General features: G+C 52.7%; 1 protein-coding gene across 1 annotated transcript; it reads left to right on the forward strand.

The window, feature by feature from the left end:
• Positions 1–8744: 8744 nt before the first annotated feature.
• LOC104558777 (protein PET117 homolog, mitochondrial) lies at positions 8745–15449 on the forward strand. Its single transcript, XM_061990886.1, has 2 exons — positions 8745–8870; positions 15289–15449. Exons 1-2 carry the CDS (start codon positions 8775–8777, stop codon positions 15436–15438), a joined length of 246 nt encoding a protein of 81 aa, XP_061846870.1. The 5' UTR covers positions 8745–8774; the 3' UTR covers positions 15439–15449.
• Positions 15450–15451: the final 2 nt, after the last annotated feature.

The following is a 15451-nucleotide window of genomic DNA, read 5'->3' on the forward strand; positions in this document are numbered from 1 at the left end:
CGATAGAGCACCTAGAAGGGAGAGGGGAAAGTGTGCTTGGAGGCAAGGACCTGAGTGTCGGGAAATGAGGGAAGGATCTGTACTTAAGTTGAGCAGGGGGAGAGATGCTTGGTAAAGGAGGTGTAGGCAAAGGCACACGTCTGCTGGCCAGGAGACAACAACTCGGCTTTGTCTGTGAACAGGAATATTTTAGCTGTGACCCTGGGGAGCTGCATCCTTTATTCCTCTTGACTGGGTTATTTTTCACCAATATCAGCACCATTTGGCTTCAAAAGCAGGTGTGTGCCCACATGGCACAAGGAGGGACTGGGCTGGGCAGGGGCTGATTGTTCAAGCCCAGCAGAGCTGGACGCCACCAAAGGGCCCAGGACCTTGGCAATGCCATTGCAATGCCTTTGAGCTGGGCCTTTAGCAGAGAGGGACCTCCGTGCTTGGTCCCTGGTAGAATCGTGCCCCCAGCCATTGTCCCTCCAATGCAGAAGTGAAGGGAAACCAGCAGGTACACCTAGTCATGCCTGCACAACAGCCCCTCTGCCACCAGCTGTGGGGCTACCAAGCCAGACCACCAGCAAGCTCTGCATCCAAGCTGGGTTTTGGCAGCTGCCCTGGTTAGACGAGGAACCGCTTCACCACAGCTGATGGAGCCAGGGTGGCTCCACTCCAGCATTACCCTGGGAGGAGAGAGCAGTGGCTCCGCAAGCCATCCCAGTTTGGAGGCTGATCTGCTTTCCTTGGCTAAGCAGGGAAGGGGGGATGGAGAAGGTGCCAACGGGGGGGGAAGATGGCTCCCCAGGCTGTAGCAGAACCAGCCCTGCCTGTGCTTTCAAAGCACCCCACCAGGCTGACTCACAGGGCTTCATCTCCTGCCTCCCACGGCCCCTGCCACTCCCTGCATCTCCCTGTCTTTCTTCACCGATACCTCCGCTTCCTTCCTGCTCCCCTCCGCCGGCTCGGCACTGGCTCTCCAGCCACCCACTCCCTGGGGCTCTGCTCCCTCAGGGTGCCTGCTGTCACCCCAGGTCACCTTGCCCACTCCCCGCTGAGCCTCGGGGCCCTGCTCCCCACAGGGAAACAGCATGCAGCTGCCCTCGTGGATCCCTCACTATGCCTGGTGTCAGGCCTTAGCAGCACCCCCCAAGCATCCTTCTCAGTGGCACCTGAGGCTGCCAGAGGCTCCCTGCCACCAATGTTCCCCACGCATAGCAAAGCCAGAGAAACACAATCATGTAAGCATCTGTCCCTGAGCGCCCTCTGAAGCCCCTTCCCTAACTTTTTTTGCCTTGTTTCCCTGTGATCCCACTCTCTGCCCAGGGTTTCCTCCCTGGGAACTCCTGTGTGTCCCTATCAAGCCCAGCAGCAGAGGTTGCAAAGGTAGTGAAAGCCCAGGATTTTCCTGCCAATTGGTTGCTAACTAGAGGCCAGAAAGCTACTCTCTCCTAATGTTCTTGCTGTGCTTAAAAACACATCAAGTGCACAAACTTTATAAGACATCAGTGAATCCACACAGGCAGTCACTGGTGATGCTGGTTGTGAAGCCCAAGGGTTTCTCTGGTGTTTTCACAAGAGGCATCTCTCTATACACCAAACCCAACAGCTGAGTGAGCAGCAAATGAACGGGGTGTTAGCTACCTATGCTTTTTGATGAGTAGTTTGGATTTTGGGTTCTCTCTGGCGGGAGGACATGGAAAGCTCCAGCCACAGTGGGTGCTGATACTTGTGAAGATGAGCGGCTTCCCTGTTTGAGCCCAGCTCTATCTGAGAGGGCCCCAGCTATTGCTCAAACACAGTGGGAAGGCTTCCAAGGGTGGGCTGCTGAAACCCCACACCCTGTCTTTATCCTTGAGATGTTACCCTCTGCCACATTATGCTCAACCCTCAGCATTACCACATCTCCCATTTTGAAGCCCAGTGCCTGCTTCCACGGAGTGACCCATGCAAACAGGAGGTATTGTCCTGGAAAAGGACATATTTTCCCTGCCGTTGGGAGGTGCTGCTGTTGGGATGTGTCAGTGCCAGGACGTGTTGCGCAGCGGGACTCACCACTGCTGATGTGCTGCACATTAGGATGTACTGCGTGTTTTGATGGAGGCTGAGGGCTGAAACAAGGAGCGCGAAGTCCAGCTGCTGAGCAAGGCCAGCCCATCCCATCCTGTTACCTAACTGGGATCATTCCTGTTATCGGGGCTTGGGGAGCCAGCAGTCACCCGGCTCCCCTGGGAAAGCTCTCCCTGAAAAGGCAGGTGCTGGCTGGCGCTGGATGAGCCCCAGCTGGGCTCTGACCCAGTCAGTCCCTTCCCAGGTTCCTAAAAATAACGAGAGTGCTTTTGAAACGACTTTAAAATCCCCACTTCCCGCAGCTGGCACAGGCTGATAAGCTGCTCGCACCTCCTGGGAGGCTGAGGGGGGTTGTGCTTCCCCCATCCTGCAAGTCCTGCCAGCTCTGCCACCCTCCTCCAAGCTCAAACCTCCGTGGTTTGAATGATGAATCTTCTGTCCCCTCCCCAAGGACAAACGGCACCTCTGGGGCCCCCCAAGGCTTCCTCATTCCTGCCAGACGACCGCCGCCATAAACCCCATTGTATGCATATGGGGTTTCTGCATTTCTTTACCATTTCAAAAACCTCGGAGAGGGGCCAGCTGGGCCGTAGGTGCTGTCCCGTCCCGGCCATCCCTCTCCTTTCAGGGGGAATGAGAAGATTAAGAGCGTGACAGAGAAGCGATAAGGGCATAGAGGATCGGCAAGGAACTGGAAGAAATAACTGTCTCGAGTTGAGTGCTTGGGAACCGTCCCATGGCTGCCACCCCAGACCTGGAACGCTTTTGCGGTGCAGCTCCCTCGGGGGTTTGGCAGTAGGAGAAAAACTGATGTCCACCTGGGCTCCTCTCGGCTCCTCTCCAGGAAGGAGGGCTGCCAGGACATCCTTGGCCACTGCCACTGCTGCTTGCCAGCTTGAGCACAAGTCTGCTCTAAATCATCTAAGGAGGGGTTGGGCTGCCCAAACCCCCGTTCAAACGAGACGGCCCTTTGGTGCTGCCTGTCCTGGGGCTGTGGGTGCACCGGGACCCCTTTGGCGCTGCCTGTCCTGGGGCTGTGGGTGCACCGGGACGGCTGCTCCCAGACGGGATCCAGCACCGCTGCCAGAGAGTCTCTGCCCGTCCCACCTCCGATAACGCAAAGCATGTGCTCCAACACGCCCAGGATGAGTTAAGCGTCAGTTATACATACCCGCTGCCTATGAAACCACCCGAGGAGCTCAGCAGTGCAGCTGCCACCACGTTCTTCCTCTACAACTGCAATTTGACAGTCATGGAGAGGGAGCTCGGTGCTAGCTGCAGCACCCATGGGTGTCTTTGTCCCCTCCTCACGCACTCAGCTGAGGCCAAACCCGAGCGTTTGCCCTCCTCTCCCTGCTCCCCATGCAAGAAGTCCTCCTTCTGCCCGCGGGAGCCGCAGGAGGGTGGGAGCTGCAGCACCCTGCACCCCACAGGACTCCCTCCCTCTTTGGGGGGTGGGGACCCCCGCAGCTGGGGGAACTCTCGGTGCTGGGGCAGGGTTACCTTTGCCAGGGTGACTGCTGGCAGAACTAATCTACCAGTGTTGGTGGAGTGGGGTTTGGGGTCTGTTGTTTTGGGGTTTTTTTTTCTGCACACGGGTTTTTATCTCCCGGCGCCTTTTACAATGTTTGCCAGGGAAAACAACAACAAAAAAGGCACAGCACCAGCCCCACACCCGCAAAGACTCTCTGCCCTCAGCTCCCAACAGCCCTGCTGCAAGACCTGCCTCCCGCCGAACGCGGGCAAGGGTCTGGGCGATTGCCGCCAATATAATTGTAAAGCGCTGGGTTCACATCTTCCCCTCGCTGCCGCGCAGGAGACTTTGCCCTCCGCCTGCATTTCACACGGCCCGTTCCCGCTCGGGGGGGAGTGCAGGGTGTGCAGGAGGGAGACCAGGTGCCGCTCCCTGGGTCGGAGACCCTCTGCGGATCCCCCCTATCCCTCCAAACAGCAGAGCAAGACAGGAGGGAGTGTATATGCGTGTGTGCGCAGCATCCCAACCGCCCTCCTGTATCCCCGGTCTCAGGGATGCTGGGAAAGGAGCCCTGAGCAGCCCCTGCACACTCTCCCCCTGGGGCCAACTGAGGCTGCGGCGGGGCAAGCGGCGGAGCCCACACCTTAGTTGATTTAGCTGGAGGCGAGCGGGTGGGATGGCTGGCTAACGTGTAACCACATATGCCCTGCTATAAAATCGTCAGCTCCTGCCCCGGCTTTCTGCCCTCCCCGCTGGAAGGAGGAAGCGCACAGGGAAATTAAAACCAAAAGTAAGCGCTTTACATGCTGCTCTGCAAAGAGAAGGGAAGCTTCCATGCTGCTCTGCTCACAAGGGAGTAAAAGAAGGGTTATCCGTCCCCAGTTGTCTCTTTCTCCATCGTTACAATTTCAGGATCAGACTCACTTCCGTCTGGCTCCAGGAGATCTGTCAGGGGCCCAGGGCTTGTCTGCAGGGGACAAGCAGCAGAATTCACCTCAGTTAATGGTGAGAGCAGGTCAGGGGCTCATCAAACCCGCATACAGATGCTGTGGGGCTGACCTGTAGCAGCTTTCACATCATTCATGCTCAGCAGAAAATAATACTCTCCCAAGCCAGGCATACTTCTGCCTGGCTGGAGAGGAGGCTACCCTGTTTGAAAGAAGGCATTTTGTAATACATACATTTCGTTAATTCGTTTGTCGAGTCTCTGCACACAGAAGCCCCCAGTGACCCCTTAATTAAACACAAGGCACAGAAAAGCTTCTGTGTATTTTTCAACACGTTTTCCTTCCCCCCCCCCCCCCCCAAGGGTTTGAACCAAGGGTTTGAATACCAACAACGGGATATTCCCCCAGTAAATACAATAGAAACATGTACTATCTGTCCAGGGTGGATGCACCTGAACAATAGATGCCTACACTGCCACAGCCAGGTCTGCCACTGTTGGGGGCAAGGGGGAATACTTCAATTACTCAAAGTGCAAAAAGGCATCACAGTGAGGAAGGGGGGGTGTTGGGGAAAAGTGCCTACAACTTATCAATTCCTTCCCCGCCCACAATTGTTAGCCCTGCAGTAAGATGACAATGAATGCTGGTAACAGCAGGCACAACGCGCTCCCCTCCTCGGCAGCCTCTCCCGCGTCTCGCGTCTGTTCCGCGACCTCCAGCTGCCGGCGTGTAGGCACACGCCCCCGCCCCCGCGCTCGCCAGCCGCGCACCCAGCCCTGCCCGGCCGGGCCAAGCGTGCGAGCCTCGGCCACCGGGCGCCAGGCAGCTCCGGAGGCTCGCCACGCCCGGACAGGGCCGGGCTAGCGCGGGCTCTCCGAGGCAAATTCCTAACGGCAGCGCCGGCAGGTTCCTCCGGCGCCTTCGGCCAGTGCAGAGCAACTTGGGTCCCGTCCGGGATGGGGTTTGAGGGTGTCTTTCCAGTTGAAGCGGCATGCTCCGCGTGCGGGCACTATCCTCCTGTGAGCACACTCGCCCACCCACGAGGGAGGAAGAGCCGGCTCTGCAAAGGGGAAAGAACAACTCGTTCACTCAAATCCCTGGGAAGAAAAAAAACCCAACACCAAAAGCTTTATGAAAACACACTTTCGGGGTTTTTCTTCTTCGCTATCGTTTGTAGTTTGATGAGAGGTTGGTTCCACGTGTCACAGGGGAGAAATAGGAGAGACATCGTCAACCTGGAAACAGCCTCAGTTCAAACTTGATCTCCACCTCCTGCCATGTTTTGCAGGGTTTTCATTAAGCTTTAGTGTTCCTGGAGACCCACCATGGCAAACCATGACTGAGCTGCTCCATTCTGTGGATTCTCTGGTGACTAATATAAGGTTGAGCTGACACTGCTACCTCTTCCCTTCATAAGATGCTACCCTGCTTGGTATAATCATCCATTACACAAGGCTTAGAACTCCTCCATGTCCATCAAAGTAGTTGGAACGGGCAAAAAGATACAGAAGTCTTACTGAGATGGGACCTGCAAGGAGGTTGGCAAATGCTCCTGTAAGGACACAGAGGGGAGGGAGCGGCACAGATGCTGCACAAGCTTCATTTTCTTCATAAACAAGGATAAAGATGCCCCTTAAGTATTAACTTCAGACATGTTATCCAAGATCACCATAGAGATCTGAGCTGTTTGACCAGGGGAAAAAAAGGGCCTTGAGCTTTTCAGGCTTCTTCACATGTGAGTCAACCCTTCCCTGCCTGGTGCTCAACCCCATTTCCACTAGACACTGTGTGCCAGCAAAGGAAGAATAGCAAGGGGACATCAAAGAAAGGTATGAGTGTGACACACCAGGAACCAGCTGTTGGCAGCCAAGGTGTTTGGTAGAGGAAACCTCATGTGGAGAGCAACCAGCAGAGCTAGCAAAGAAAGAAGCCTTCCTGAGTCACGTTCTTCCCCTCAGCACAAGCCTTACCCCCATTTCCCAGTCTCTGCAGCATCTCTCTGGCTGGGCTTACCCAGCCCATATAGAAAAGCGTCTCAGAAAAAGGAGTTTCATACAGACCTAGCTGCTAATCTGGTCCATGGCTGGACTTTGCAGAGGGCTGCCTCCCTGAACGAGCTCACCCGCAAACACGGGGATAGGGGCAGGAGAAGAGCAGGGCCGCAGCAGGGAAGGGGAGCACACCTGCCCTTGGGAGGGAAAGGAGGAGAGTACCAACATCTGAACTGCCACGCAACAAAACTCAGGTTGTGAAAGCACAGCCTGAGTGTTCCTCAGCTGGGGTTGTAGCCCCTCGAGTGGTGAATGCCAGGCTTGGGTAGAGGTGCTGAGCTGGCAGCTGGGCTGAGCTGCACCCTTCCGCCGAGCCGAGGGCACAGCGCTGGCTCCTGCCCGCCCCACAGCTTTGGCTCGACCCTGTTCTTGGCACTCCAGTGGCCTTGGATGCCTCACAAGCATGTGTAAGCCTTAATAACAGTAAACATGCAGACGTGAGCAAAACTATTAGGCTCAATTGCAATATCATCATCCCTGCTAATTTTGCCTTTAATTTTAATCACATTCATTCATTCAGCAAACAGATGAGAAAGATTGTTAATGGGGAGGGACTGGCTTTACACGCTCTGTCTCCTTCCCTCCAGGTGGGGCTGAGGATGGGACCCCAGCAGCAACTCTCCGAAGCTCTACCTGGAAGTACCCCGAGACTGGTTTTGATACAGGGACTGTGGTACCTGCTGAGGTTGATTCCTTGTGCCCCACCATCCTGCCTGGCACCGAGTTCTGGCAGGTACCTGGAGAAAAAATAATACAGGAAGGAGTAGAGAATAAGCCAACACCTTTCACAATAAACCTCTCACCTTCCCATTTGTTTGTGGTTTAAGGAGTTAACGAGGCAAAAGCAGCAGCCAAACATTGAGAGCACTCCAGGAATTTGTACAATTCCTTTCTGAATCTGCAGGTAAGTTCAGCATCCATAGTACCAGGGGCTACGGCTTCCTCAGCTCCCATGTGGTGCTTCTGTCTGGTTGAAGCTTGCAACCCATATGCCTACTGATTACCCCTGGACTGTTGGAAATGGTGAATGATGGCTCTCTATCCCCCTTCAGGCTTTGACAGACCTCGTGGTACGTCCCACCTAACCCCTCGATATCCTCGTTTGATACATTTGTCTTCTGCCCTTCTGGTGTGCTTATTTGGGTGGTAACACAGCAGACTCGTCAGCGACTGATGACAAGTTCCCTGCTTTTTGGGAGCATGACCTGAGCCTCCATCTGGCTCCACAGTAGCCAGCATGAAGTTTGCTTTAAAGTGTTACAGGCTTAAAGTGCCCTGAAAGGCTGAAGCCCTCCAGATGAAGCCTCCAGCGCAGCTGAACATGGCAAAGCCATTCACATGTTAACCTCACACAGGGGTGCTAAGAACACGATTTTTCCTCTGTCTGTAAATCACTCAGCAACTGCAGGGAGGAGGTGCCGGTGAAGAGCCCGCTGGGCGAGGAACAACACTGTCCTCAGAGCACGTAAAACTGACAGGCACGAGCCCCAAGGCCACACACTGAACAATGTGAAGAAACCAAACAATTGAAGGGCTGCTTTCTCCAGCTGCTTGTCCTGTGCCGTTTGGGATTTCTGGGCAAGGGAAGTGTAGAACTCGAGTAATAAAAGCAGAAATCTATCTGGAACTCCGAAGAAACCCCATTTCATTTCCCAGAGCTGCGTCCGCATGTGGGCGGGAAGCCCCGGGAAACACCCGCTGCAGAGGGGCGCCGGGGAGGCCCCGGCCCTCCGCGGGGCCTTTGCTCAGCAGCACCGCCAGCGCGGCAGAGCCCGCTTCTCAGCTGCCCAGAGCGGTCAGGCACGGCCGGGTGCCAGCCTTAGGGCCACGGCTCGCCCCACGGCGCCGGTCCCCGCGGGCAGCACCGGGCTGCGGGACGCGACGCTGCTCCTTCCCGCCGCCACGCCACGGGGGGCTGCCTGGCGCGGGTCCGGGGGCGGCACAAAGGCCGGCTGGAAGGCGCTGGGGCCCGGAACGCGGCGGCCGGCCGGAGCACAACCCCGCACCCCCCCGCCGCGGCGCTGCCCCGGGGCAAAGCTCGGCCCTTCGCTGCCCGCCCCGTGGGGCGGGGCCGCCGCTCGGCACGGCTCGCACCGGCGTTCCATTGCTCCGGCCTGGCTCGACGCGCTCGGCGCTCGGCTGGAGACGGTGCGCGCCGCGCCTCCTCCCTTCCCCCCCCCAGCTGCGCTCGCCCCGTCCCTTCCCCCCGCGGCGCGCAGGCGGCTCCGGCACGCGCCGCCCGCGGCGATGTCGCGGAGCTCTCGGGCCGTGCTGGCCGCCTCCGCGCTGCTCTCCGCCGCCATCGTGGCGGCCGTGCACGTCCAGCAGCGGCGGGAGCGCGAGGTGAGTGTCGCGCCGCGGGGGGCCGGGGGGGAGGGGGCGAGCGGGGCCTCGCCCCGCCCCCGCGGCGGCCGCGCCCACCGGCACGGCGGCCCCGCCCCTCGGCCATGGCCCCGGGTGTCCCCGCCGGCGGCCCGGCGCTCGGTTCGGCTGTTCCGGAGTGCGGAGCCGCGTCCCCACGCGTCTGTCCGCCTCTGCCCGCCTCTGCCCGCCTCTGCCCGGAGCGGGAGGCTGCGGTTGGCCCAGAGGCCGGAGCCGTGCCCGCACAGTAGTGCGGTGCCTTCCCGGTGCCGCCTTGCCTGCTCTGCTCCTCGTCCCTCTCTTCATCAGCTGCTCCCTTCCACATCTTTTCCAGCCTGGGCATCTGCCCTTTCCGTCTTCACTCTGCACCCACTCCCTCAGCTCGTCCTTCGGGGCTAGTACCGGCTCTGAGCTGCAGGGTGAGGGGGCTTCCTCATCCTCCTCCCACCGGCCAGGGGGGTTGGGATGGAGGAAGGATGTGCACCCTCCATGCCTAGGGTGGGTGGCATACCCTGGAAGCTTCCCCAGAGCTCTGTCCCCTATTCAGCCGTGCTGTCCCACAGGTGCTTGTCCTTCTAGTAGTGCATGCGCTCTGCCTTTCCTGGTCTCCTCAAATGCCTCCTGCTACAGGGCAAGCAATACCGTCTGTACTGCAGACACCCATCATCTTCTAATAGAGTGCAAGCTATCTGAAACACCATGTGGTAAATAACCAGGGAAGGTTCTTGTGCTACATATACAAAAACCAGTTAGACACCCAGTGTATGAGATAGCCCTGCAGCCTCAGGTGTCAGGTCTGATGATGGCAAGTCCCTGTGCAAAGAAATCCTGCCCAGAACTAGAAGTTATGTGATTGCAGGATGGATACGTTGTGTGTGTGACAGAAATTTGAGCAATTATTATGGTAGTATAGGCCTTGCTGATAAGCCAAAGAAGTACTGATATGGGGGCACACACCTGATTTTTATGCTCCTCCTCCCCCTCTACTCTGCCCTGGTGAGGCCTCATCTGGAGTCCTGTGTCCAGTTCTGGGCTCACCAGCTTGAGGGACAGGGAACTGCTGGAGAAAGTCCAGCAGAGGGCTACCAGGATGATCAGGGGCCTGGAGCATCCCTCTTTTGAGGAAAGGCTGTGGGAACTGGGGCTGTTTAGCCTGGAGAAGAGAAAACTAAGGGAGAGACTTCATCAACACTTATAAGTACCTAAAGGATGAGTGTCAGGAGGATGGGGTGAGCCTTTTTTCTGTAGTGCCCAGTGACAGGACAAGGGGTAATGGACATAAGCCAGAACACAGAAAGTTCCACTTAAATACAAGGAGAAACTTTGCTGTTCAGGTGAGGGAGCCCTGGCACAGGCTCCTCCCTGCACAGGGAGGGTGTGGAGTCTCCTTCTCTGGGGTTTTCCAAACCCACCTGGACACGTTCCTGTGTGACCTGATGGAGGAGAACCTGCATTAGCAGGGGCTTGGACTGGATGGTCTCTAGAGATCCCTTCAAGCCCTTGCCATTCTATGATTCTGTGACATGCACACAGAAGAAACCTAAGTTAAATTACTGTTGTTAAAGGTCTGAAGCAGTCAGAAGCTGCAAAACAGAAGGGTTCAAGTTGCTAGTTGCTAGCTGAGTTGCTAGTTCAGTTGCCTGTTGCATGGGCTTTGGATTGCAGTCTGTAATTACAGGATTACATTTTTTTCCCCTAAAGAGATTGTCTCTGTCCATGCTTGCATATGATGGATCTTGGAGGATGAGGCTGATCTGGGTAAGGAAAGAGGCAGAAGTTGGAAAACACACCAAATAGCACTTGCAGTAGAAAGAAGGTGACAGCTGGTTGCTTGGAGTGGCAATGGGTAATGGCTCTGCATCTGCTAAAGCTGCCATATACACTGGGTGGATCTCTTAAGCTCAGATTTTTGTAGGTGATCTCCAGCTAATTCAATGTGGCTGCCTTGAGCCACAAGGTCTGCTAAATGCTCCTAAAGTACAGCTGAAATAAACAAGAGTTGTACTTTGAGCATGTGCTGCAGGACAACACATGCTCTGAAAAAAATCACCCTTGAGTGTTTCAGTGAGGCACCTGAAATGTTTTTGACCTTAATCTTTGTCTAATATCTCTCCTTTGTCTCAGAGAGAGGCTGGGAATATAAACTGGTGTTTACAAAACACTCGTATTCTGGGAGCAAAAGGCGTAAAGCAATGTAGAGGTGAATGAGTAATGCCACCATCAGACCAGGATCTATGTATCATGAAGTAACACCTCAGGCAACAGGCTCAACAAGGAATGGGAAACTAACCACTAAGAGCACCTGGTCAGGATACATGCTGAGCACTGTGCAAGACAGCTGTACCCTGGTATGTAGAGACTGCATCAAATGCAAAACGTGGGCAAAATAGGGGCACAACTGCTTGTTTATAGTGTGCATCCTACCAGAGTGTGAAATGCATCTCTACTAAAAGGAGTGGTGAGTCAGCCAAAGAGCTGATGTGGTTAATGTCCTCTGGTTGCTCCTTGCATTCCTAATGATACTTTTTCTATTTATATTAATTCTTTTCTAATTATTAAAGATACTGTTTTCTAATTATGTTGTTTACCTGGACTTTAGTAAAGCCTTTGACACCATCTCTCACAGCAACTTCCTGGAGAAACTGGCTGTTCATGGCTTGCATGGATGTACCCTCCGTTGGGTGGAAAACTGTGGATGGCCAGGCTCAGAGAGGGATGGGAAATGGAGTTAAATTCAGCTGATGGCCGGTCAGCAGTGGTGTTCCCCAGGGCTCGGTGTTGGGCCTGTTCTGTTTAACATCTTTATCAATGACCTGGATGAGGGGATCGAGTGCACTCTCAGTCAGTTTGCACATGGCAACAAGCTGGACAGGTGTGTAGATCTGCTTGAAGACAGGAAGGCTCTTCAGAGGGACCTGGCCAGGCTGGAGCAATGAGCTGAGGGCAATTGGATGAGATTCAACAAGGTCAAGTGCTGGATCCTGCACTTGGGCCACAACAGCCCCAGACAGCGCTACAGGCTTGGGGCATAGTGGCTGGAAAACTGCCTGGAGGAAAAGGACCTGGGAGTGTTAATTGTTGGCAGCTGAACGTGAGCCAGCAGTGTGCCCAGGTGGCCAAGAGGGCCAATGGCATCCTGGCTTGTATCAGAAATAGTGTGGCCAGCAGCACCAGGGCAGTGACTGTCCCTCTGTACTCAGCACTGGTGAGGCCTCACCTTGAATATTGTGTTCAGTTCTGGGCCCCTCACTACAGGAAAGACACTGAGGTGCTGGAGTGTGTCCAGAGACAGGCAACAAAGCTGGAGAAGGGTCTGGAGCACACGTCTGATGAGGAACAGCTGAGGGAGGTGGTGGTGTTCAGCCTGGAGAAGAGGAGGCTGAGGGGAGACACGATGCCTCTCTACAACTATCTGACAGGAGGTTATAGTGAGGTGAGGGTTAGTCTCTTCTCTCCAGTAATGAGTGATAGGACAAGAGGAAATGGCCTCAAGTTCCGGCAGGGGAGGTTTAGAATGGAGACTAGGAAGAACTTTTCCCCTGAGAGGGCTGTCAGACACTGTGCCAGGCTGCCCAGGGATGTGGTGGGGTCCCCATCCCTGGAGAGATTGCAAAGCCGTGTAGCTGAGGTGCTGAGGGACATGTGTTAGTGGTGGGCTTGGCAGTGTGAGGTTAATAGTTTAACTTGATCATCTTAAAGGCCTTTTCCAACCAAAATGATTCTATACTTGGAAGTAAACAGGGACGTGCTGCCCTTTGCCTGTTACTGTTGCCCTGTGCTTTGTAGTTGTTGCTTGGTTTGCAAAATAACATTAAATTACTTTAGTTCTTAAACCTGAGGTCACCGCTGCAAGCTTCTGCCTAGGGAGATCCTAATTTTCCCAAAGGAGACAACGGTGGGCGGCTCTCTCCTTGGGTGTTTTTTAACTGACCTTAACTGGAAACAACTATTGCTGTGGAGGGTATCAGTGTCACTGCTGTCAGGCTGCCAGCAGATAGGCAGTTGTGCTGAGTGTCCTAGAGACAGAGGAGTCAAAGGATACAGTTGGTCATTGACAACACCTTTTGGGGGTTTCAAGGCACAGATCTTTACTATCCCTCCTAATATCCAAGCATGGGCATGGCCTCTATGTAGTGAACTTGTAACTTTGGAAGTGCCTGACCTGTACATATGGTCTAGAATTCCTCTAGAATTAGAAATGATCTCTCCAAAAGCTGAATTTGATGCTAATCTGTACATGTTTGCAAGGATATTTGCATTCCTCAAGATGCTACTTGTAGAAGTGAAGCCAAAACACTCAATTCTTTTTTTTTTTTTTTCCCCAGCAATCAGTGAAATTTAATTTGAAGTTGTTGTTCAGAAGCACTAAGGCTCAAAGCTTATCTTTTAAAAATGAAAAGTGAGATTTTTCTTCCTATAATCCTCCATGTTGAAGTCAGGAAATAATAGCTTCAGGTTGAAGGAAACAGTTATTTAGAGAATGTAATAGAAATTAGTGCTGTGGTTATTCCGGAGTCCCGGTATAGGGATTCGTTCAGGTTTATCTTTATGCAGGTGAATAAACTTTTGAATTTTATAAATTGATATGCCAAGCACAAACTGGTTTGAGCTTGCACACGTTAGTCTAAACTGGTGCAGAAGACAAGCAGGCCTAGCTTCTGAGAACAGAACCTTTTCATAGACGCTCTTTGTGCTCAAATTACAGAGGCATCATTTCCAAACTGCCTTTTCCAAGTAAATGCGTTCCCCACCTGAAAGACTGTAAAATAGCCGTGTTTCATGAAGGAATAAGGATTGTGTTCTTGACATAGTTGTTCAATTACATTTCACCTCCCCATATCTTCTCTTTATTGTTTTTAACTAACAGTAATGAAATCATAAGTTTGTGAACTTTGACTTTAGCAATTACTAATGTCTAACCTGAGTTCACTTTAGGGAAGCAGAGGGGAAGGAACTGCTATTATTAATTAATTTCTAGAGGTAGTTTTGATTATTGCCTGACATAGGTGTGCATTTTCTTAACAAGGTAAAAATACTTCTTAACCAAAGCCTGTCTATTTTAATCTTGACAGGAGAAACAACCGCCCTTGGCGTGTGCAGTTGTTGGCATTCTAGACGAGGCATAAAACCCTATGAAAACTTGTCAACAGTCACAAACATCTTGTAAAATGACTTCAGGGTCAGCTTTGAAATAAATTATTTGCAGGTGCATTTTGGCAGCATTCAAACAGGTCAAGTAAAGTATTGATCATTTTTTGCCATTAGACTAAATAATTTATTCATATTTCCAATATCCAGTGACTGAACTTGATACCTGTGAAACTTCTTTCCCGAGTCTAGGCTGAGCGTGAGCTGGTAAATCAGGCAGGTGGATAATGCTCCAGCTAAACTTCAACTAAAGAGTCTTGTCTTTAGTTGGGCTGAAACACAACTGCAACATCACACAGCTTGACTTCTGAGCCAAGGTTGGCTCTCAACAGGCACTTAACGGTTTTTACGTATTTACAATATTCCTGCCCTTGTGTATCATATTTTCTGATAAGCTTTTGGCTACTGCTTTGGAATCTCTTACATGTTTGAATATCTAAAAGCATGTCATCTGCCCAAGAAGTTCCAAGCCAAACTGCCTGAGTGGACTGGGCTTCCCTTGTTCCCCTAATTTCACCTAATTATCAGAGTGAAAAAAAACCCTTCCACATAGCAAAGAGTGAGAGAGAAAAGAGTATGAAGGAAACAAAGAGCAGCTGGGATTTTCTTAGGGCTTTTTTACACCCACTGTGGGGCTTACCCACCAATTTGTAAACTGCTGGTCTGTGTTACACATGTCTTTTATAATGAACATTTTAGGTGCAGAATATATTCTCTGAATAAAGTGCCTTGCTTTTTTGAGGCTGTGGGACTTGTGTCAGCCTTGCAGCAAGAGTTTACATGGTAACTTTCAAATGAGACATGAGCAGAAAGAAGCAGATGAAGACACATGGCAGTTTTTCTCTAAAAGAATTTCCAGTTTGCCACTAAATTCTCTCCAAAGACAGGAGAAGTTTTGGGGAGATTAGTTTGATTTGGTAAACATTTAGGGCAGAGCTAAAAGGATTTTATAGCATGGCATGAGAATTGTGGGTGCACAGAACTTGCTTGATAGCTTTATCCCTCAGTAAACCCCCACCATCTGAAGTGAGTACAAATAAAGCTCTTTTTTTTGGTGTAGTACCATTATCTTATTGATATAGAATATCAGCTCTTGTAGGTTTAGATTCAAACCATATTAAGTGGCTGTGGTTACAGTTGATGACAGAGGCAGCAAAGGCAGCACGGTGAAAAGCTCTGCAGGAGACATGAGAGCTTGGGGTGCGGATTGTTTCCAGCAGGCTATGATAAACCTTGTCCGTTGTGCTTGCAGAGGCTGCACAGTGGAGTTCTCAGAGATCTTGAACGTCAAAATCAGAAAAAGGAGAACATTCGCCTCCTGGAAGAGCAGATTGCTTTGACAAAGCAACTTCTGGAAGAAAGAGAGAAGGCACTAATGGAAAAAGAGTCCCAGCAGTCCTAGGCACAGACCTGGG

The sequence above is a fragment of the Colius striatus genome, chromosome 2 (assembly GCF_028858725.1).
Source record: "Colius striatus isolate bColStr4 chromosome 2, bColStr4.1.hap1, whole genome shotgun sequence".
In the NCBI taxonomy this organism is placed as follows: Eukaryota; Metazoa; Chordata; class Aves; order Coliiformes; family Coliidae; genus Colius; species Colius striatus.